At 34.4% G+C, this 24,913-nt stretch overlaps 1 protein-coding gene across 16 annotated transcripts in view; it reads left to right on the forward strand.

Annotated features, from left to right (window-relative positions):
• LOC126759799 (neurobeachin) overlaps positions 1–24,913 on the forward strand; it is a 624,909-nt gene that overhangs the window by 555,279 nt on the left and 44,717 nt on the right. For 8 of the 16 annotated variants that reach the window (XM_050474910.1, XM_050474912.1, XM_050474911.1 and 5 more), the window contains 9 exons: positions 478–510; positions 12,176–12,428; positions 13,884–14,026; positions 14,123–14,313; positions 15,403–15,593; positions 18,437–20,884; positions 22,537–22,895; positions 23,028–23,342; positions 23,966–24,073. In XM_050474910.1, coding sequence (XP_050330867.1) covers positions 478–510; positions 12,176–12,428; positions 13,884–14,026; positions 14,123–14,313; positions 15,403–15,593; positions 18,437–20,884; positions 22,537–22,895; positions 23,028–23,342; positions 23,966–24,073 — 4,041 coding nt within the window. The remainder of the gene's footprint in view (positions 1–477; positions 511–12,175; positions 12,429–13,883; positions 14,027–14,122; positions 14,314–15,402; positions 15,594–18,436; positions 20,885–22,536; positions 22,896–23,027; positions 23,343–23,965; positions 24,074–24,913) is intronic. The other 8 variants (XM_050474909.1, XM_050474919.1, XM_050474917.1 and 5 more) reach the window with 3 other exon arrangements.

A 24,913-nucleotide genomic window follows, 5' to 3' on the forward strand; every position in this document is an offset into this window, starting at 1 on the left:
TAGAGTTATTGAAATTTCCGATTTTTTATTTTGTGAAGATTGTAAATTTTTACATATGTACATGCATATATGTATATGTATGTATTTGTAAGTATATACCTAAGTTTTTTAAGTGCGAATTTATGTATTTGCTATGGCATAACAGTCTTGCGCATAGCTGGCATGTATGTATGTATTTTATGTATATTATATAAAAATAAATTGCCTTGTTCAAGTGTCGATAAATTTGACTTAAAAATATGTAATTGGCTGTTAAAATTTTGCTGTAAATCTAAGTATGTTAAAAAAAATAAATAAATTTATTTTATAGCTTTAAGTAGGTCTCCGAATTGCGTACTTTTACAAATGCATGAAGTGTTTATTTTATGAATTCTTAAATTGTAAATCTTTGCTGTACATTCGAGAGCAGAAAAATATTTCTTTCATAATTCTTCTTTCTTTCTTTTATTTAAATTCTTGTTTTATAAATGTCTACAGTTAAGCGTGGCCTTGCGATTTCCATATAAAAAAGTAAACATGATTTAGCTTATGTAATTAATTTAATTTAAATGCATTTCTAGTTTACAAATTAGTGGCTAAATTGACATACTAATTTCATATATATCTTTTTTTGCAAAATTTATGCCTGAAAATTTATTTAAGATATTGAACTGCTTTAACCTGTCATGAAATTCTCTAAGCTAAAACCTCCGCTAGTGCCGCCTTTAAATGTCTATTACTTTTACAACATATTTTTTTTATGTTGTTGTTTGCATGTGCTCCTTACCAGCTATTTGTTTGAAAAGTGTGTTTAAAAAAATTCCTTGACGAAAAAAATTTCCAAAATAGCATCAAAAATTTTCCTAAAATGTTTCGAAAACATCTTTAAAAAAATTACCAAAATATCTTAGAGATTATACGAACATTTTTCGAAATTATTTCAAAAACATTTAGATTTCTTTAAAATATTTTCGAAAACTTGTGAAACAAATTGTTCAAAATTTTTCTGAAAACATTTTGAAATTTATTTAAAAATATCCAAAAACTTACGAAAATATTTAAAAAAAATTTGAAAACATTTTCGAAAACTTGATAAACAAATTATTAAAAATTATTCTAAAAACATTTAGAATTTTTTTTTAAAGTATCTACGAAATTACGAAAGTGTTTACAATTTCTTGTAATATTTTCAAAAGTTTGTCACACATATTTTCAAAAGATTTTCGAAAATGATTCAGAAATGTTATTAAAATTAAAAAAAAATAAGGAAATGTTTCAGAAATGTTACAATAATTTTGGAAAATATTTCGAAATTAAAAAAAATAAAACTCATAAAAAACTACAAAACAGTTTCAAAAACTTTTTTTAAAATATTTTCGATAACTTGTAAAACAAATTATTCAAAATTATTCCTTGAAAATATCCAAAAAATTACGAAAGTGTTTCAGAAATTTTTTGAAAAATGATCGAAAAATTTTGAAAAACTTCTTTAGCAAATTTTCGAGGATGCTCCATAAATCGTAACTTTTTGTTAAAAAAAAATTATGAAAATGTTTGAGAAATGTTACGTAAATTTTACTAAATTAATTTAAAAATATTCCGAAATTTCTTTTTAAAAAATCAAAAACATTACGAAAATAATTTAAAAATTTTTTAAAAATTTTCAAAAAATCTCGACAACTTGTCAAATAAATTGCTCAAAATTATTCTAAAAACATTTCTAAATTTTTTAAGAATATCCAAAAAATTACAATAATGTTTCAAAATTGTTTGAAAAATATTTTGAAAATTTTTCTAAAAATAAATTATTCAAAATTAATCTAAAAACATTTTGAAATTACTTTTTTAAGCCTAAAAAATTGCAAAAATGGTTTAACTTTTATGAAATTGATATTTTCTAAAACCTTTAAAGCGTTTTCCAAACTAGTTACGAAAATTTTTAAAAAATGTTTTTAAAATTTTCCTCCTACTATATTTTACAATATTTTCTCTAAAACTGTATTACAGCAACCTTTTAAATCTTTTTTCTATATAGCAATGCTCGTACCAAAAACTAATCAAACTTTTTCCTTTTTCGAATGTCTCTTTCTTTTTCCATCATTTTTTTTTCCTTCGAAACTCGCTAACCTCAATTTGCCTATCGCTTTCACTTTTCATCGTCATTTTTTATTTGAATAAAAAATTGGCTAAACTTGAAAATGAAAAAATTCATTGAAACACAATTTTTTCGCTGCTCTTCAACACGCAAACTATGAAATATATTACTTAAATTAAAAATCTATGTCTAAAATATATAAAAATCTCGTATGTGTATGATATAAAAACAACAACTTCTAAACGGCAAACACCGCAAACAAAACTACTTCAGTTCTATCAGGTGAAGAAATTCAACAATTCCCTACGAGTTCTTTGTTCCGAAATTTATACATATGTATGTATGTATGTGAGAGCAAGCTTTCGAACTGCAAGGGTTTACAAAATTTGTACTGAATGAGAAATTAATTGTTTTTGTAGACACCAAGTGAACAATTTTCAATTTTATTTATTAATTTAATTATTTTTTAAAGTTTACGTATTTTAAAATCCTTCTAAACTGTTTTTGTTTTTTTTTTTATTATTTGTATTATCAATAAAACCCATAAGCCGATTTTGAGTTTCTCTAAAGCTGCCGAGTAGTTTATAAATTATAAAAATTTAAAAAATTAATTTGAAAATATATACATATTTATATAGGAATTTGAATTAAATAAATATATATGTATTTTTATTTTAACAAAAAACAAAAAATAATATTACTGAATTAGTATTGAATTCTTTATAGAATTAACACAAATACATACATAAAAAAATTATATAACAATTTTTATGACATAAGTTAACAACAAAAAATAACAATTATTAAATACTAAAATTCTTCATCTTTTATCCTGCACCAATGCATATATAATAATAAAGAAAATAATACAATTTCTAAATTTGAAATTTCTTTCTTAAAGATGTCAGTTCTATAATTTTGAAATATTTAAAAAAAAAATAAATTTTTTTCTATTACTTTCAAAAAATTATTATCATTTTTTTAAATACATTTTTTTTATATTCTTAAAAAAAGATATAAGTAAAAGTTTAAAGTTTCTTTAACCAATAAAACTATATCAATTATATAAAAAGTTTTTGAAATGAAAAAAAAAAGATTTTTTTTTATTATTTGCATAAAAGTATTTATATTTGATTTAAAAATTATTAATTAAATTTTTTCTTAAAAAATTTCAAAACAATTATTTTTTGTTTTTGTTTTACAAATGAAATTATTTTTAAATTATATTTCGTTTTTAATTTATTTTAATAACTAAAAAAAAAATTTTTTATTAAGAATTTCTGTATTTTTTTATTTACAAATTATTGTATTTATGATTCATATTTTGTTTTTAACTTTTTTTAAATTAAATTGTCGTTTAAATTTTTTATTAAAAATTGTTTGTACAACTTTTTTAAATTATATTATGTTTTTGATTTATTTTAATTATTATTTATTTAAATTTTTGTGAGAAAAAATTTCTGAATTTTTTTATTTACAAATTATTGTATCTATAATTAATATTTTGTTTCAAACTTATTTAAATAATTTTTTTTTATTTTAATTTACAATTTAACAAATGAAAGTATTTTTAAATTATATTTTCGTTTTGGTTCATTTGAATTATTCATATTTTTTATTAAAAGTTTTATGTAGTTTTTATTGTATTTTTAAATTATATTTTGTTTTTAATTTATTTTTTATTATTTTTCTTTCAGTTTCTTTATTAAAAAATAATAAATAAGTTCAATTGCCAAACAAAAATAAAAATTTAAGTTTTTTAAATTTTTCTGACTTGACATTTAATTGTCAGTACTGCAAACGAATTTGAATGATTTGTTAAAAAATATCTGTAAAAAAACTTTTATTTAAAAATATTAATAATTGAAAAATTTAAATGAATTTTATTAAAACTTTGCAAAAACTTTGATTTAAAAATTTTCATTAACAACTTTTTGGATTAAAATAGAACAATAAAATTACTTCCATTTTTTTTAAATATTTTTCTCCTTTTTACTGCAAAAAATATTCAAAACTTAATTTTTTTTTAATTTTGGTGGTTTGATTTACTAATTTTTGTAGTAACCAATAATTAAAATTAAAATTATCAAGCCTCATTACGAAAGTTCTGTAAAAAATTTCAATTCAATAATTCACAAATTGAAAGAAAATCAAAATTTAAAAATATATCAAAATTATTTTTGGAAAATTTTCAATATAACTTTTTCACATTAAAATAAAAATAATTATTATTCCCAATTTTGTTTTAATATTTTTCATATTTCTATGAAAAGAATATTAAAAATTTAAATTTATGATTTTTAAAAAATCATTAAAAATAGTATTATAAAAGATCTTATTTGCAACTGTTCAACACATATTTCATTAAAATGTATATAAAATTATTATTCCATCTTTTTTAAATATTTTTCACTTTTTTATTAAAAAAAATTTAAAAATTTAATTTAGATTCATGATTTATTAAAAAATTATTCCGAATAATTGTTCGCCTTTTTATCAAAAAAAACATTAAAAAATTAACTTAAGTTTATGATTTTTGAAAAATCATCAAAAAACAGTAAAAGTGCTCATATGAAAATTTTTAATATAACTTTTTTGCACAAAACTAAAAACAATTATTATATTTATTTTTAACTATTTGCTCACTTTTTATCGAAAAAATATTAAAAATTTAATATAAATAAAAATATGATTTTTGAAAACATTTTTTTGTTTAATATTAATGATTTATTAATTTTATTTTAATAGCAATGTTTAAAAACAAAAAATTAAGTACTTCAAAATTATAATTAAGGATTGTAACATATATTGCCCAACACATAAATTAGGCCCCTGAAACGGTTTGAGAGCTTGCTCTAACAGCAAAAAAAAATTAAGTATATAAAGTTGTTCGTTTTCCAAATTATGCGTTTTATAAGTAAAACTAGTGTTGAAGTCGTAATTATTAGTAGTTCGTGTAAAATTTGGTTTAAATACGTATTTAGTAAGTAGATTTGAAATTTTTGCAGTTTTCTTGTCGCAAATCTCGTTGGATTTTACGCAAATGTAGCGCTTTGAAGTTCAGCCGTAGCTCATTGGAAATTTTTATAATTATAAGCAAAGTATTTTCATACAAAAATGAATCAATATATACTTATACATATAACTTGTAAATTACTTATTAAATAGTATGTATCATTTTTGCTCTTGAGAGCGCGTAATTTTATCCATATTTTTTTATACGATAATATCTTTCCTTAATCATTTCTTTGTTGCGTCAATATTTGCCTGCAAAAGTGGCTGGCGAGCAGTGATGCGTTTACACTTTAAGCTACCCACTCACACACTTACAATTGTATGTGTATTTTTGTGTGTGTGTGCGTCTGCATATTTGCGCAGCAGCACGTGAATCCGCCGAATCTCGCTCGCAATTCTGCGTGCGGCACGTGTGCATTTCCCGCATTGTCCTTTGCTGCTGGGCAACGTTAATGCCGCCGCTAATGGCTGAGTACATAATGCGAGTACATAAATGCAAGCACGAGCTTACATGTGAAAGCTTTTTAAATCAAAAAATCTGTTACTCGCGACGATGTGCATTGCTTTAAAGATACTTATTCATTTATAAGTCGTTAAGAGTTGGAGTGGTTAGTTGTGTTGCAAGGAAGAAGATACCGGTTTTTATTTGAGTTAAGGAATTTTGTGTGAAATATGAATTTTTATGGCTTTTTGGCAGATTTATCACATGAAAGTAACGTCGTATAGGCATGGCGACTTCGACTTCTTCGACTTTTTCCATTCTGTGGAGGTTGATTTTGAAGTATCCGTGACCGAATAACAGCTGAGTTGTGTAAAAGTCGAATTTACGGCTAATCCATAAGTTTAGATCCTTTATTAGTCTGTCCGTCCAACTGCCGCGTCTCTCATTCTCCCATCTTCGTTGCCATGCCAGTATTTTGTCTTTCTCTATTCGGCCAATTACGCTCTTGTTGTTTTCGAATGTTTTCTTTAGCTCCCACAGCTTTTTCTTTTCGTTTGCCAGAAGATTAATTGGGACATTACCGCCTATTACTACATAATAATGCATTGGCTGATAATGTTCGGTAGGTTGATGCAACCCTAAGGGCTTGCGCCGGTTTTTTTTAGGCATATCTGCCCAGATCTCAGCTCCGTATAACAGGACGCTGATCGCCGTCGACATTATGAGCTTTGTCTTTCTTTGGCTGGGGACCCCTCTGCGGGCCATTAGTCTGCTAAGTTGGGAGGTGATTTTCGCTGCCTTTCCTGCGGCGTGATGGATTTGTACCCAGAAGATTAGTCTGGGGTCCAGTCTTACGGCTAGGTAGTTTATTGCTTTGTGTATTCTAAGAATATCCGTAGGTTCGCCTTAGATCATATACTTTCAAGACCTTTCATACTTCTTAAAATATAAATCGAAGATGAACATGATGAACACTATCATCAGTTTCGAAAAATACTTCATTTGTCGAATAAATGCCAGAAAAGTAATTCGAAGACAATATTGAAATCAAAGAAATCTGTTGAAAACCCCTTCCATCTGCTTCGTATTCATTATCGAAATTCATACAATGAAAGTCATAAATAACATACTCCCTAACACCATTTGAACTAGGCAGACTTAATTCAGTTAGAATCGCAATCAAAAATCGGTTATGGTTTTCTCAGTTAGAGGAACTACTCATGAGCCTAAAACCTAACAAGCTCACCAGTAAGCAATCCGAGCAAAGCGGATCCCCGAGTTCTTCACCGCCGGATTGCCTATCCAAAGTAAAATCAGCAAGTTCGAGTTCTGAGTTGCATAGTAAAGTAAAAAATAATTACATTGGAGAAGTCGAAAGAAGGAGTCGAAAAAACAGAGGTCGAATCAGATACGATCAAGTTAATTTGTTGTTGAACAACGCGGAACAACATTTCAACTCCTTACGTACAGTTGCAATCGAAATCATTAGTTTTCGGAAAGGTCGTAAGAACGGCTGGTACGATGAGGACTTTCGTGTCGCTGTGGAAGGAAAGCGGACAGGTTTCAAGACTGGAGGAAACTCTTGCAGAGACCAAAAAGGAGATCTGGTGACTGAAGTTCAGAGCATACTGAAATTATGGAGGGAACACTTCTCCAGCATGCTGAACGGCAGTGAAAGTGTAACATCGGGAGATGCCGAACCCGATTCCTCAATCGTTGACGATGGAATAGATGTTTCTTTGCCCGACAACGCGGATGTTCGAATACCCGCCTGAAGAACAACAAAGCGGCAGGGGTCGCTCGTAGTTAAAAGTTCGAACCAGTTTTCCATTGAAATTTATGGTGGAATAGAGAATAGAATTATCGGGTACCGAATTTTAAAAACAATCTCTTATAAGACACATCCGCACTAGAACCAAACTTTTCAGAGGAAAATTTTAGGCCAAGATTTTCACTCGATTGAAAAAGTGTTTCAGAACTGTAGTAAAATGAGCTTTTGGACAATATAATTTCAAGATGTTAGTATTTTCAACCCTCCGTGGAGCTCACATCTTGCTATAAAGCTTTAAATGTGCCATTTTCAGTGTTCTTGGTTATAACTAAATCCAACTTTTCAGAATGTAAAAAACTTCTTTTAAGACTTAAAAATTTAAGTGTCATAAAAGCTACTTTTTTTCCTCTTTTCCGCGCCTTCGTTAATCGAGACAGACTCTCAAATCAACCGTGCAACAAATTATGCAAACCAATAATTATTTTCACCGCACATTTATCCCTCATTTATGCGCGCGTAATCACGGAGTTCTTACCACGGCCGTCACTTACAAGCGCGCGGCCAATGTCCGTTGTAATTATAGCGATAATTTTTCAATGCAAATACGTATCCTTCGTTAGCCGCCACTACCGTTTCCACAACCCTTCAACTTAGCACGGCGACTATCGGTTGTTTAATGAGTTATCTGCCGACTTTGACGTTAATATCGACAATGTTGCAAGGAGCGATACTGTCCTGCCACATCACTGTCAACCGGCGGCACATACAATGCCACACTGTTGTTGTTGCAGAAGCGATCGTAGTTGCAATTTTTGTTGTTTTTTTTATCAATTCCCATTTCGACGTTAAGTTTACCGTTTTTCGGCGCGCTTTATTTTCTGTTGCTTTTTGTTCTTCTTCTTCTTTAGTATTATGTCGGTTAGTAATTATTGGAACACAGCTCAATATGCGCTGTAACTTGGCCGCTTGCGCGCTCCGACGCCTTGCTGCATGAGTGCAGCACGCCAGCACGAGTACGCTTGCACCACACAGCCCTGCCACGCGTCGTTGGCGCATTTTGCTCGCTGGCGAAGTTTCATAAATTTCATTTGTGTCAACACAACTCAGCTTTTGGCGGCGTTGAACGGGAAAGTGGCGCGTAAAGTGCTGAATTATGGCAGCACTGGTAGCAATTTGTTATTGTTGCTACTGCTGTTGTTGTTTCTGTTGCTGCGCGCTTGCAGATTTGCGCATATTAATATTTTTTGCGCTTGTTTTCATTTTATTCTCATTTCAGTGCTTTATTACTACTTGCCTTTGGATGTATTCGTGTAAATATGCATGTATGCGTGTATACAAATATATTTCGGTTGTGCAACGCTTAACGCGTTTTTAATTGCGAAACTTTTCCCGCTTCGTGCGCTCGTGCAATCCATTGACCACTGCAGCTCATTCGAATTTTATCTGCTGGCCGCCATTATATGCACTTACACAAGCGCAAATTTACATGCAAACAGCTTTATTTGCAATTTCATATTGCTGCACACACACATATACACCACTTGTACTTGAAAATAGCATGCTCTGCATTTCGCTCATGAATTCTTCGGATTTATGCATTTACTGCTCAAAATTTATGCTTCCTTCACGAAATGGAAATAAAAAATTAACAGCTCGCACACACACACCCACGCCCAGTAAAATTTAATGACTGTCGACAGCGATCACTGCCAGTAGACACAATTAAGCGTACAACAGTAACAACAATGGTACCCGCAAAAATTACACTTTTCCACAAAATTCTCATAACTGGCAGCAAAACCGTTCATATATTGGCAGATTGCGAAGGACATTCGCATGTCCTGCAGCTGTGCGGCGCGCGACTGCGGTTGCAAGTGCAACGCGAAATATGAATTTTGATCTTTAAATAATTGCGGAAAATTCAAAATTCGCCATTTATGAATATAATTTCATACAAACATACACGTTAGGGTGAGCAAAAAAAAAAAACGATGTCGAAATTATGGTTTAAATTTTAACTTTATACAGAGAAATAAGTATTTCTGCTAGACAGACAGATAAAACATTTCACCGAGGATTCTTGTAGAGCATACAATTTCAGAAAAGCTCTGCTGCAGAATTTTTGTTTTTCAAAACAAATATTTGTATAATTTAAAATCTTTGGAGAAAGTAGAAAAAATCCTTATCTTTTAGAGCGTTGTTTAATTTTATCACCTAAATCCCATACTAGTTTCGTTTTTGGCTCACCCTAATATACATACAAACAATATTTGAGTTAGTGTGAGCGATTTCACGAAATATAAGTATGACTTATGTAATTAAATTAACTGAATAAATAGTTTAACATTTATATTATTTCTAAAAAACAACTTTACCATCCCTATAATCCAGTGGAACATAAATAGACAATATACTTTGACTGCGCATCTTCTAGTGCTCTGGTTGGCAATTGCTTTGGTCTTTTTCCAGCTGAGTAAAAAAATTTTAGGTTAATGATCCGCTCTAACTATAACAAAATATCTTTCTAGTCGGTTGCAATTGCCAATTTAGTACTAGATTTTATCTAGCCACTTCTACTTCAGTCGTTTTTACGATAAATTTGTTATTTTCAGCCAACTTTCGTCTTCGAATCCAGCTAGTTGCGCCGTTATGTAAGAAAATCTTAGTCTTTACCGATACTTTGGCTCAGATAGTCATTAAGAAGCTCTCCTTTAGCGCAGGCACTGGGACCACTTTGGCATTAATTCAGGGTGACGATCCATATTTTCCATCATTTCCTATGTACAGGTCCCGTGTTTTTATCCGTAGTACATTTTTTATATAATTTTCACATTTTGCCATTTTTCCTCGTTTGGAGCAGTACAGTTGTGACGTTGCCCGCATTCAAAGGGCTGACCAAAGTGCAGCTGTTCTTCCCAGCGTACGTACTTGAAGAATGTACATATGTTCAGCGTCATCCTCGAAGACTCCGTTGTATATAAAAGCGGGTCTTTGACTTTTCCTTTTTCTAAAATATCCGCGCTCGTATATCATCTGTGTAGCATAAGAATCCACATCTCCATGTTTCCTGTTGGATCACTCTTTTATGTGTCTAATTATACTACCCGCCCTTTTACCATGACGTTCCTGCACCCAACGATACGTGCTTCTGCTTATTACCGATGCAGCGTGGTCTAAAACTGTGTAGTATACCAAAACCTTCCTTAGAGCAGCTGTGCGATACACTTTTTCTAGGATTTTATGTTTTCTACTTTTCCTTAATAATCCCGTCCATAATTCTGTTCGGTAGCAAGACATTCAACTTGGGCGACATTAGTAGCTACATTTTATCCTGTGTTGATCCTCTAATGTTGTCCTTCAGCCTGCCAAGTTGGAAAGTTATTTTGGACATTTTTTCCCGCGTGTTGGATTTCCTCTTGTATTTTTAGAGCCCCGTTTATTGCCTTCCTATCTACTATAATCGGAAAATGCTTCTTTGTCAGCTATATCAGCTCGAATTTTTCAGTGGCAAGTTTAAAGCCTCCCGCGTGTAGTCACATTTGTGCTCTGATCGTCACCGTACGTTCAGGACGGAATTAGAAAACTCGTCTGAGGTCACTTCATGCTCTGTGAGCTTCTTCCACAGTTCTTATAGCATTCTCTTTTATTGACGTGTAGACCAATAGTTGATGTTGATGGCCGTTCCTGGGCATCCTGAATAATTTGTACCAAAAACTTGCTCCCTACAAACAATTATCACTGAAAGCCTTTTCCAACAATCTGAACGTATCTGCACCAGAAATTTGATTCCGCACTCAAACTCAAACTAAAGGAACTTCTTTGTTGAATATGTTCGCTCATCGTAAAAATCGGCGAATGCGCTTTTTGTACTTCAGATAGAAAAACGTATAATATACACCAATGATTATTTTGATGTGACAATTGATACTTATGTCACTGACATTCATACCAACATAAAAAAAGATTTCGTCGAATGGGTTTTCGCGCGCAATTTAAATTAAAAAGTCTTACTAGTTTTTGCCCACAGTAGTACATACATCTGATCAAATTCAACTCGCTCTAGTTCATTTACTCTTAATAATTATAATAAATAGATTCTATAGTTATTTTAATGTATATGCTAAGCAGTACTAAAGGTTAGCAAAAGGCTTAGAATTATACTATTTTCTATATAGTTAGATCATTATATAATCAATATACCAATATGTACATAAGTAGAAAGTATTAAATTAGAAGTCTCATAATTATGTTCAACATAACCTCATTGTTTACGATCTCTACTTAATTAGTCATAATTTAATGAACATTGTAACAATAATCATACATCAAACGATATATTTACATAAATATTTTTTTATATTTTTCTTTTTCATATTTTAAAATGAATTTTCATTTGTGAATGCTGTTTGCTGCATGCGTTGAAAACGATTTATATTTAAATTGAAAACTTAATACAAAAAAAAAAAACAAAAACAAATTCTGGAATGCCGTTTGCGTTGCGTTACCCTGCCTTGTGATATTTCGTTTCCCAACCAATATGTAAAAAACAATAACAAAACCAAAAAACCTTACTATACTACCCAATCGTAATGTCGTTGCGTTCGTACGTTGTTTTGTGCATCAAACCAATAATAATAAACAACAACCAAATCAAAAACAAAACATCCTTTACATGTATGTATAACTCAATTTTCTAATCAATTTTTGTATAAATAATTTATATTCATACAACTACTATTATATATTTTTAAAAAATGTATTTGTATTGTTTGGAGCATACACCGTTTGAGTGTTCTTATTACTGAGCTTCAGTTTCAGTAGTTTTAAGTGTGACTAACAGTATTGTAATATGCGCTCTCTCGATGTGTTGCAGCTGTTCTGTTTCTCATTTCTGACGTGGCAGCTGCTCGATCATGTGCTCTTCAATCCAGCGCTGTGGATCTACACGCCAGCCAATGTGCAGGCGCGCCTGTACTCCTACTTGGCAACGGAATTCCTCAGCGATACGCAAATCTACAGCAATGTGCGACGTGTTAGCACCGTACTGCAGACAGTGCACACACTGAAATACTACTATTGGGTTGTGAATCCGCGTACGAAGAGTGGCATCATACCAAAGGGATTGGGTGAGTGTGAAAAGTGGTGGAGAAGAGGAGTGAAAGTATGCGTTCATTGCAAAAGAATGAGAAATCTGTTTTATAGAACCAGTTTAACCCAAAATATACTATTTGTAAGAATCACAAGGACCACATAAAAATTCAAAAGAGTCTTCAAATTCCAAAATAATTTCAAATTACACAATATTTGTAGATGCTCGAATATCCGTCAATTCTGGGAGCATTCTTCAAATATTTTTCCAAATTTTTTCTTCAAAAAACTTGAGATTTCGGAGTCATCTCTAGTACGACTCCATTGCTACTCAGAGGAGTCTTTAAGTAGTTCTATACTAATTTTAAACTCTACATAATTAGTAAATTCTCTCTCTTTGGAGTTCACTCTTCTAGTTAGACTTCATTAGTATCCAGAAGAGTCTTCAAGTACTTTTATATTCATTTCGAATTCCTCATTTTTTGCAGATTCCCGGATGTCCGTTCTTTCTAGTGGCGTTCTACAATAAATTATATTGTACTCTTAAGAAACTTGAGATTTCCGAGTCATCTCTTTAAGTCCATTTTAGTATTCAGACCACTTAGTATACAGAAGAGTCCTCAAGTAGTTTTATAATCATTTCGAATTTTTAAACTAAAATGTAGATTCTTGGGTAACGGCCCATTCTGAGGCCATTCTTCAAATATTTTTCCATATATTTTATTGGTATCATCAGAAAGCTTGAGATTTCAGAGCCATCCCTTCAAGCTAATTAAAACATTAGTATTCAGAAGAGTCTTCTAGTAGTAATAATTTGTAGTTTCGCTTACATCCGTACGTTCTATAAACGCATTTTCACTTTTTATATTATAAAAGTCGCTGCAACAATAAGCTAACTTTCGAAATTTCCGATACTGACAAAATTTTTAAATTTCGAACCTTTTTTATGACTTCTATCGTACCCTTAGTTAGGCTTACTCAATTAAGGACACCTCTGATTCGTTGTGGAATTTTTATGAGCTTTCGCCTGTCAGAAATACACACGGATCTTCGTTATTCCCACCAAGGAGCCAACACTTTCGAAAAACTTCGCATCGAGTATATCAAATTTAAAGGCAATCAGTAGATATTTCTTAAAAATTGTAGGCATACATTCCGTTCTTCGATAACATATCACTTATCTCAAATGATGAATTGAGGCTAACCGTATATTGAGCAATCCATGTCTAACTCTACCTTATATTTTAGCGCTTAACCCAGTTTAGATTAAGTAACCTTTATATAAGTTAGAGCTATGATTGCTGAGTAACTTTTATAGTTTAGATTAATGAAACTATAGATCACGAAACTAGGGTCACTAAAAAGAATGAAATGAAACATATACATACATATAATGTATATATTTGAATGCAAAATCTTGTAAAGTCCCCAAACTAATTCCTCAATTTTAGTTTAAATATTAAAAAAAATCTACATTTTGTTTTTTTCACCAGATGGTCCACGTCCAGCACAAAAGGATATACTAGCGATACGCGCTTACATTTTATTGTTTTTGAAACAATTGATTATGATCGGCAATGGCGTCAAAGAGGATGAATTGCAAAGCATTTTGAACTATTTGACGACCATGCATGAGGTAAGTCGAATTCGAAGCAGCTCAAACCCCCCACATTTATAACAAAAACTTAAATTTCTTATAACATATTAAATCTTTGCTCCTCCTCTGCCGCAGGATGAGAATCTTCATGACGTTCTGCAAATGTTAATTTCGCTTATGTCCGAGCATCCCAGCTCCATGGTACCTGCTTTCGATGTGAAACATGGCGTTCGTAGCATTTTCAAATTATTGGCTGCTGAAAGTCAATTGATACGCTTACAAGCATTGAAATTGCTTGGATTCTTTTTATCACGCAGCACACACAAGTAAGTAAATGCGCGAAATGACGCGCACATAGTACGCTTAGGGGTGTTCTAAATTACGAATTTTTTATAAGTTAAGTATAAAAAACATTTTTTTCGTAAAAAAAGTGGATTGAAAAAAAACATAATATTAAAAAAATAGTTAATATTAAAAAAATATATATTTCTAAAAAAAAATATTTTGTTTCTATTTCTAAAATACATTCATATTATTTCTAAAAAAATATTTTTTTTTTATATTAATTATTTTTTATAAAATATTACTATTTTTTATTGCAAAAGAAAGGATCCGCACGTCGAACATTAAGGGTGTCCCAAATTATGCATTTTATATTAAAAACCAAAAAACAAATTCAAAAAAATATTGTTTTCTAACAAAAAGGTGGTTTAAAAATAAATAATATTTTTTTTATAAAAAAAATATTTTGTTTCTATTTCTAAAATAAATTTTATTTCTATAAAATATTTTTTTTAGTATTGATTATTTTTTATAAAATATTATTTATTTTTATTGCAAACAAAAAAAAATATCCGCACATAGAACATTAAGGGTGTCCTAAATTATGCATTTTTTTTTTTTTTGAAAAAACAAGCTCTAAAAAATATTTTATTTCTAAGTATAAAAAATATTTTTTTTCTAAAAAAAAGTGGTTTGAAAAATACTATTTACAAAATAATCAATACTAAAAAAAATTAATTCTAAAAGTATTTTTTTTAATATTAATTCTTTTGTATAAGATATTATGTATTTTTATTCATTTAATAAAATAATATAATTTTATTTCACAAAACAATTAAGCAGAACACCCCTAATATGCGCACAATTCAGTTGCTTCCCAACTGTACGAGTACATAACATAACTGTGCTCCGCTCTCTCAACCAGCCATCTGGCTGGTGGCATATAAAATATTACTTTGCAATGCAATTTATTAAACGACTTATTTACCTTCTCAAACTTAAACTTTTCTTTCTTCTTCTTCCTTTCTTACTGCGTTTCTATTTCGCATCGCTGTGCGGCAACAAACTTTGTCTTCATTTCACCGACTGATGCCACTAACGTGTTCGCCATCTGCTGTTGCTGCCACTAATAGACGAAAATATGACGTTATGTCGCCGCACAACTTATACACACTATTAGCGGAACGTTTATTACTCTACGAGGAGTCGCTTTCCCTGCCAACGTATAATGTCCTCTACGAAATTATGACCGAACATATATCACAACAAATTCTATATACCAGACATCCAGAGCCGGAGAGTCACTATCGTTTGGAGAATCCAAGTGAGTATATAAAGTTATGTAATACATACTATCTATAAAAGTTTACTAAATTTAGTATATAATTGTGTATGGAAAGCGTAGTAAGTCTTGTAGGAAAATTTACTTATAGCTTATTGTAGATAACCGGTACTTAACTGGTAGTGATCTGGTTGTTACGAACTCTTCATTAAAAACTGGCTTGAATATATTTTTAGTTAGTTAGAGTAGGGTTTTCTAAGAAACATAGCCAATATATGGTCCTAAAAGTGTTCCACAATACTGTCGAATATGGAAGCTAAGAGTTTCTAAATTCCTCAGAGTTTCAACTGTATATTATAATTTAGAAACTTTCATTCCTTTTCCAAAACTTTAGAAGTAAAGTACATTGAAGCAGTCTATAAGTAAGCTAAAAATAAAGAAACTAAACCGTAATTTGGTGTAGAGGGTTATAGTGGTGAGGGACACAAGTGATTATCATAACAAAAATGGAGTGGACCTCCATTTTATATCTTCCAACTCACTTAAGCTACATCAACAAAACTTGCTAAGAACAAATCTGTTTAGCATCCTCTTCGAAGATGTAAAAATGGTTGAAAGCTGATTATAGCTCCGCCCACTTTCCATATAATGGTTATAGGAAAAGTGCGATAACTTAATAAATACATATATATGTCAGAGACACAAAACTTTCAATCCGAGATTACATAAAAATTAGAAGCCGATATCAAAATTGTGAACACTGGGCGTGTCACTGCACATTTTTAGGTGAAAATTCATATCTCGGGAACTCCTCGACCAATTTCAACCAAATTTGGTACTTTTCATACATATAACCACATCTTAAATTCCATGTGATGCTTTCACTTTCCTTAGAAATCTGAAATTATTTATAAAACGAAGTGCTATTTTTTTACTTCATCCGGACTGGAATTGAAATCTACCTTTGAATAATGACTCCTGTCGTTTTCTAGAAATATTCACAAAGTTTTCAAAATTTTTTTTTAACAAAGGCGATAAGTTTCGAATTCTATTGAACTACAAACTTTTTATTCGTTTTTAAAAAAAACAGTCATCTAGAAAATTTCTAGAATATACTTGTAATGCAAGTTCAATGAGGCAAAACTTAGAAGAGTAATCAAGAGCTCCAAGTTATCTCAGTTGGTGTTGTGGGCGCATTTATTCTGATAATTCCTAAAGGGAATGTAATGCGTACATACATATGTATATATAACATTATTTTGCCACACATGTGTACCACTGTATTAAACTTACGTAAGTAAAAACTAGTGCACTAAAACCTTTATTTAGGATTAGCGATATGAATGTTTCATGCAGGACAAGAAGAGCTACATACATATATGCACAAAGATAGTAAAACAGAATTATGCGCATATGAGTGTATCTGCGCATAAATGAAAATTAAGAGAGATATTATTACAGTTAAGCTGCAATAAATCGGTGAGCATTTTAGCTAGATTAAAAATGGGTTGGCTGAAGAAAGTTGCAAGAGCACAAGCGGAACCTGTTGTGGGAGATCCTTAAAGGGAGAAAGGAACAAGGATGCTGTTGATTAAAATTGCATAGATATGAGCTTTAACCTTCCGAGTAAAAGTCCGTGGGGAATAAAATGTTAGATAGTTCATAGCAGTTTCAAAATGAAGACATATAAAAGAGACGAGATTCTACTTACATATAGTACATGAAGGTAGGAGGCTCTATATAGGACATTTTGAAACGAAGTGACGAAATCTTTACTCTCATAGTTAGGAGGAGTAACATAGGAAGCGCTGGGAAGACAAGAAATTTCGAGGTCCGTAAGGATATATGGTCTTTTGTGTATGGTTGGTAAATCACAAAGAATGCCAATGAATATAAAATAGGTTATATGAGAAGAGAAGAATAACGAAAGCTTATGAGGACTCGCCCCAAAACAGCTATGATCTCAAATCGCGGAAAACTATCTTATAAAAACCGATATTAGATTTCAGTAAAAACAAAAAGACTGTTTGCTTCTTAATGAATTCCAAACGAAATGCAAAAATTAATTTTTTTACCATCAGTTTAAGAAGATCGTCTTATTTTTTAGGAAGATTGCACAGCAGCCTACTATTTGGCTACCTATCAGCTAATAAGAAACATTAGAAAAGAAACACCACGGAACTTAAATTTTTTTTTGTTTTTAACAAGAAGGAAGCAAGAAACTTAATTCAAGTTCCCCTATATAATGTAATCGGACACCCCTCTGTCATAGTCAGTTATTATTTTAAATGGTCCGGCCCCGACAAGTTGGGTTCAGTCCAAATTAAATTTGAATCCTTAAAACGCTTAGATCCACTCCGAAAATATTGACACATAAAGAACTCCTTTTCGGGCTCCAGATTTTCTGAAGGCTTTATCCGAACTTAATTATTAAGGACCTTAGATCCACTCCACTCCAACAATGTTGATACATAAAGAATTACTTTTTGCGCTTCAAATTCTCTGAATACTCTTTCTGAACCTATCTATTAAGGTCCTTAAATCCACTTGACTACAAAAATATTGATATTGGCTCCAGATTCTCTGAAGGGTTCAACTGAATCTTCCTACTAAAGACCTTAGATCGACTTCACTCCAAAAATATTGATAGATAAATAATTCCTTAATGGGCTCCAGATTCTCTGAAGGCTTTATCTGAACTTACCTACTAAAGACCAAACATAGTTCTCAAATAAAATGTTTATACTGAACAAAAATATTTTATGGCAGTAATTAATATTAGAAAGCTTTGAGAATGGTATTTTCCTGATTAAATCCATAACCTCATCTCAATATAACTGTAACTAATATCACACTATATCCCTCTCTCTCTCTCTCTCTTTCAGTGATCCTTAAGGTCGTCGCTACGCTCATACGTCAATCCAAACAAACCGAATCGCTGATCGAGGTGAAGAAGCTCTTCCTCTCCGACATGACACTGCTGTGCAATAGCAATCGCGAAAACCGACGCACCGTACTTCAGATGTCCGTGTGGCAAGAATGGCTCATAGCTATGGCCTACATACATCCGAAGAATACCGAAGAGCAGAAAATCTCCGATATGGTATACTCGCTCTTCCGTATGTTGTTGCATCATGCGATCAAGCATGAGTACGGCGGTTGGCGTGTGTGGGTCGACACACTGGCCATAGTGCACTCGAAGGTCTCATACGAAGAATTTAAATTGCAGTTCGCGCAAATGTACGAACACTATGAACGACAACGCACAGACAACATAACCGATCCCGCATTGCGACAAGCGCGTCCCATCAGTACGATCAGTGGTTGGGAGCGTGAAGAGCAACAGCAGCAGCAACATCATCAGCACCACCAACACCAACAGCAACAGCAGCTGGAGCATACGCATATGCATCATCGGCAGCAACGACACGAGGCGTTGCCAGCAGCTACAATACAAGAGCTGCCAGTTAAAGATGAAGAATCGGTAGGTTCACTCGAAGATGTCCCACCCGTAGAGGAGGAAGTAGAAGAGAGCGAAGAAGTTGAGTCCACCACACAAGAGTTGAATACAACTGCCGATATCAATGAGCCCGCGAACTGTGTCTGCACGTCGGACGAAAAAGCGGCCGACGAAGAATTGACGAAGAAGACGGTGTCAAGCGAAGACTTGACCAAATCGAAAATTTCCAACATATCCGATGTTTACAATGAACACATTAAATCGGAAGTGATAGTCACCAGCATCGTTGAGTCACCGGCCGTTGCAGTGACTTGCAATGGCAGCGCCTCCTGCTCTTCGACGGGCGCAAGCGCAAGTAGCACACCCGCGAAGTCAACCACAAGCGGCGGTCAAGAAGCATTGTCACAAACACTTAACCTCAAGGCAGAGGATCTCGAAGAAATCGAGTTGGCCACCGCCAAGTTGGCGGCCGGTGCCACTGCCGATGAAGAACTCGTACAACAAGTGCTACAAAACTCTGAAAAGGCGCTACAAAACTGCAAAATAGTAGCCGATGAAATGCAAGAAGCATCCTCCGTTTTGAAGGATGAAGAAATTGAGTTAGCAGTCAATGAGGTAGTGCAAGGCGTGCTCAAGAATGAGAAGAAGCATGCGGCGAAAGAACCGTCCACAGAGCAAACTGCAACCGATGAGGACAATGTGTCTTTGTTGAACACAAAGAACTTGCTGAACAACAATGCTGACGAGCTCAAAACTACAACAAACAGCAACAATAACAATACGGCCGATATCAATGAAACAAATGCGAACAGTGAGATCAACGAAAATGCAAACAATGCCGTCACGGATTTACTCACTCAAGCGTCTGACGTTATTGAGACGCAACAAAAGACTGAAGACAACAAAACCGATGAAAATACCATAAATAACAACAACACAAATACTGCCGAGCCCAGCAACGACGAGCACAAAACCTCGAAGTTGGCAATCGTTGTTGCCAAAGAGCATGAACACGAACTAATGGATGTAAGTTCATCGCTTTCGACCACAGTAGAGACTACCGAGGAGATCTCATCACTTAGTCCCGAAACAACGGTGTCCAGCGCGTCCATGACCGAAGAAAATTTGCTCGGATTAACCGAGCCGTCTGCGGTAGACAATGAAAACATCATTGTTGAGACAATGGTGAAGGACATAGTCGATAAATTGATAGACAAAGTGGTCGATGCGAGTGTTGCCGAAGATGAGGCGCGCAAAGAGACCAACAACAATGAAATTGTAGAAGAAGCGAAGAATGATGTCAGTGAAGCAGCTGTCTCTGAGGCTGCCAAGGAAATCGTGGAAGATGTTCTCACAACCGCCTTAGACAAAGCTGATACAGTGATAACAGCGGCACAGGTAGACACACATACTGAAGAAGCTTGTGAAGCACAAGTGAGCGCTACAAAGGAAAATATCACAGACATTGTGCAAACAGTGGTGAATGATTTGTTGGAGCAAACAGTAAATGCAGTAGAGGAAACGGTTGAGCACGCAGTGGCAACTTTAGCGTCCACCGTTGAGCTAAAAGCGGAAACGGCAGACCCACTTGCATTACCGGCAGCAGTGGAAGTGACAGCGGAGCAACCAATAGCAGCCATAACACATACAGTGGTGAAAGAAGTCGACTCCACCACACAAACCACGCCAAAGAACGAGCCCAATGACATTGCTGTTGAACATTTGGATGTCGAAACAGTGGAAGAGCAGGCCGAGCAGATCGAAGAGGAGACACACGCCACACAAGAAGAACTGCAGGACGATATGGCGCAAGTGGATGAACGGCAAACAAAACACACGACTGCCAGCACACAAGTAGAGAATAATCATTTCGGTAAGTACCAACCACCCGCACTACCTAGTGTTTTGTGAGGTTAGTCTGCTCTTACTGGAGTTAAATCAAATGAAGTAAATGGTCCGGTATGCACAAAAAATATGTATAAAAGAAATGTATTTAAGTCTAAGCGATAATCAAATGGTACAGTGTTGGGAGTTGGGGTGAATGCCTCTAAATCTTTCGCAACTTGCTGAGAAATTAGATAAATCCGAGCTGTCAATTTGACGCTCGCCCCAATTGCAATGTAATAAAATCTGAGTCACTAGCACGCGCTCCACTCATGCCTAAAGCGCACGAACGGACATTCGGGGCGGCAAATGATTTCCACAAAATTAAATGGCACGCACATAAACTTAGCTGGGATTTAACGGCACTCATGCAGACAAATAAGTGTCAGGGGTTGCACGACAGCAGCAGCTGTCGATGTTACTTTTTTATTACAACGTTGGTTGCTTCTTCATCTCCAACGAAGATTTCGTATTTCCCATGACTTGGTCAGCAGCATCTGTGTCTGCCTTGATTACAGCTGTCATTGCGTTTTAGCAATTGGGTCGAGTCGAGTTTGTATTGGAGAGACGCGGGAGATTAGGCGAAAGCTTAGTTTGCCATATTAAAATTGAGAAATGATTTGCAACCAAAAGTGTGGAAGTCTTGTGTTGGCAATTGTTGAATGAATTAAGCTGGCGCTGGAGTAGGGAGCTCAACTTTAATGGGATTTGTTAGAGCTAAAGATTGATTGCCGCGTCTTATTGTCACTACTATCTTGGGCAGGTTTCCGATTTTTTTTTAACTAAGACTAAAGAGAGGAGGTTCGCGATATCTTATTAAAATGCTCATCATCTCTTTTTTATTCCCGAACACGCTAAATTTTCGGAATATTCTGAGAAGGAAAGACGGTATCCTCAAATTATTCCACTTCGTAAGAAGGGAACTCGGAATTTTTTTTTAATATGTATCAAACCAAATTGGTGCAGTCTTTAATAAATTATGATCTAATTTACATAAACTTCTCCTCCGATGTTGAAAAACAGAAGCCTGTGGTAAAGCTCACATGAGAGGTTCCTGAAGTGTAGAAGAGAAAGGCATGTCTGAATATTGGTCGACGCTGATTATCTAAACCCGTAAACTTTAGGAAACCATTAGCCGCAAAAGTCGTCCTTGAATAGATATGAAGTACTCGGACTTAACTGAACTGGTGAAATGAAGATGATAACTCCTATCTATAATCAAGCATGCTTGGTCCACTGGGTGGTTCTAATTGTACAAGCTGAGGTTGTATTTTCTTCATCGAAGGTTCTCAGTATTTGAAAGGATTCTTTGTTAATCAAGCAGGAACTGAATTTCGCTTTCTTTGCCATAATAGACGGTTCGTTTTAGCAAGTCAGCTCGACTTTAAATAGAAATGCTAAATTAAGGATCTTAGCAGTCCTAAAATCATAGAGCTTTTTTGTTCGGGGAAAGTTATAACCCCAGTTGCAGCTTACTGGGTAATCACATTACTTAGACTTCAGAAAGTAATACTCGCCAAATCTTTTAGGATTTCCACTGACGGACAGACTTAATTTAACGTCATAGAACTTATTCTAAGCATATTCTACACTCTAACAGATCATTATCTAAATTATCTACACTTCTATTTCCTTCCACAGACAACAAACATCCACACCAGCAACAGCAAGCGCAGCAGCAACAGCAGCAACAACGTACAAAAGCTGGCTCCACACGTCCAATGTTCAGTCCCGGACCGACACGTCCACCCTTTCGCATACCGGAATTCAAATGGTCATACATACATCAGCGCCTGCTCTCCGATGTGCTCTTCTCCCTCGAGACGGACATACAAGTGTGGCGCAGCCACTCGACTAAAAGTGTTTTGGATTTTGTAAATTCAAGCGAGAATGCTATATTCGTGGTGAATACGGTGCATTTGATATCGCAGTTAGCGGACAATTTGATCATCGCTTGTGGCGGTCTGCTGCCACTACTGGCAAGTGCCACATCGCCCAATGTGAGTGTGGAGGTCGAGGACACAAAATTAAAGCTTGAAGAAGCAAATATTTTAGTTGATTGCATGAAATCTTACGTTTGAAGTTTAAATTTAATATAACCTCAAAACTGTCTTTTCTTTTCTCGCCCACAGTCCGAATTGGATGTGCTGGAGCCCACACAGGGCATGCCGCTTGAGGTGGCCGTCTCCTTTCTGCAGCGTCTCGTCAACATGGCGGACGTGCTAATCTTCGCCACCTCGTTGAACTTCGGTGAACTGGAGGCGGAGAAGAACATGTCCAGCGGCGGCATATTGCGTCAATGTTTGCGTCTGGTGTGCACATGTGCCGTGCGCAATTGCCTGGAGTGTAAGGAGCGTACGCGCTACAATATGGGCGCTATGGCGCGCGATGTACCCGGCGCAGCACACCTGCAGGCGCTCATACGTGGCGCACAAGCGTCGCCCAAGGTGAGTCAAAAGGAATTCAACGCTTAACACTCAAACATAAATGAAAATTCCATAAACAGCGGTGAAATGACAAATAGGACACCGCTGCAGATGCGTCATAAAAGAAAGAAGCAGAGTAATAGCTTCATAAGCTGCACTATTGGCAGCAGCTGGCGTCGTCTTATATGAGTGTGTGTGAGAGGACTCTCAACGCCAGCAGTCGGTCTCACAGCAATCCTTGTCTTGCCTTTATGGCCTTCAAGTGCCACACTTATGGTGCACTTCGCTGTGGTTTACTTACTTCCACAGTCGTTTATATGGGCACTACGCTGCTACACGTACGCACATACATATATACCATATGTATCCATATACATATAAGCCTGCACATAAATGCGTCTATAACTACTGTTTATATATGTACCTAATGCCTTAGTCTTCGTTGCAGCGTTTGCCTGTCAATGACTGCTGTCAAATGCTATTGCAGCTGCCACTGCTGTCCTTGCCGCTGCCGTTACCTCTGCTGCAGTTAAGCTCTTCACAGTTCCTTCTTTTTCTCAATGACTTGCCGTTTGGCATTTTGCCCCTGCTTTGTTCGCTTGTGTCATTCTCGCTTTATTTGATGGCTTTGTTTTTATTTTCAGAATATTGTTGAGTCAATAACAGGTCAATTATCCCCAGTCAAGGATCCTGAGAAGCTGCTGCAGGATATGGATGTTAATCGCTTGCGTGCCGTTATCTATCGTGATGTGGTAAGCAAGAGATGATTTTTAATTTATTTTTTCTTTAATGATAAAATGCAATGGATGGATGTCTTGGTAATTTAAACGCAGTAAATTAGAAAACTCTGGCAAATTACAGAGATTGTTCAAAATGATTTTGAAAATATCATCGAGCATTTAAATTTAACGTTAGACATTAAATAATAAGAATTCGATTAGTTTTAAACGTTGATTCTGTTACAAACCCCAGCAGGGATCTCACTTGGAGAGCTTAGAATGCCGGTCCATGTTACAAACCCTAGCAGGGATCTCACTTGGAGAGTTTAGAAAGCCGGTCTCTGTTACAAACCTTAGCAGGGATCTCACTTGGAGAGCTTAGAACGCCGGTCCCTGTTACAAACCCCAGCAGGGATCTCACTTGGAGAGCTTAGAAAGCCGGTCTCTGTTACAAACCCCAGCAGGGATCTCACTTGGAGAGCTTAGGAAGCCGGTCTCTGTTACAAATCTTAGCAGGGATCGCATTTGGAGAGCTTGGAACGCCGGTCCGTGTTACAAACCCCAGCAGGGATATCACTGAGATACATTAGAACGTCGGGCCATCGTGACACTTTAAGCACCTATATATTGACCATAAAAGACCCTCATAAATCAACAAAGCGTTTTGAGCCTGTCACAAATTTTTTCAAAAGAATCTCACGGCCACACATGAACTGGTCATTAAACAAGGCCTACTAAGCTCACTCGAAGTTCATAGCTCCACAAAAACTTATTTTGTTTTTAAGGTCAGGCCCTTGCATCGCATTCAACCTGCTTTGTAGATCCATTAGATACAACTATGGTAGTTTCATGGCTCCACAAAAGACTGGTTTT

The sequence above is a fragment of the Bactrocera neohumeralis genome, chromosome 5, assembly GCF_024586455.1.
Source record: "Bactrocera neohumeralis isolate Rockhampton chromosome 5, APGP_CSIRO_Bneo_wtdbg2-racon-allhic-juicebox.fasta_v2, whole genome shotgun sequence".
Classification (NCBI taxonomy): Eukaryota; Metazoa; Arthropoda; class Insecta; order Diptera; family Tephritidae; genus Bactrocera; species Bactrocera neohumeralis.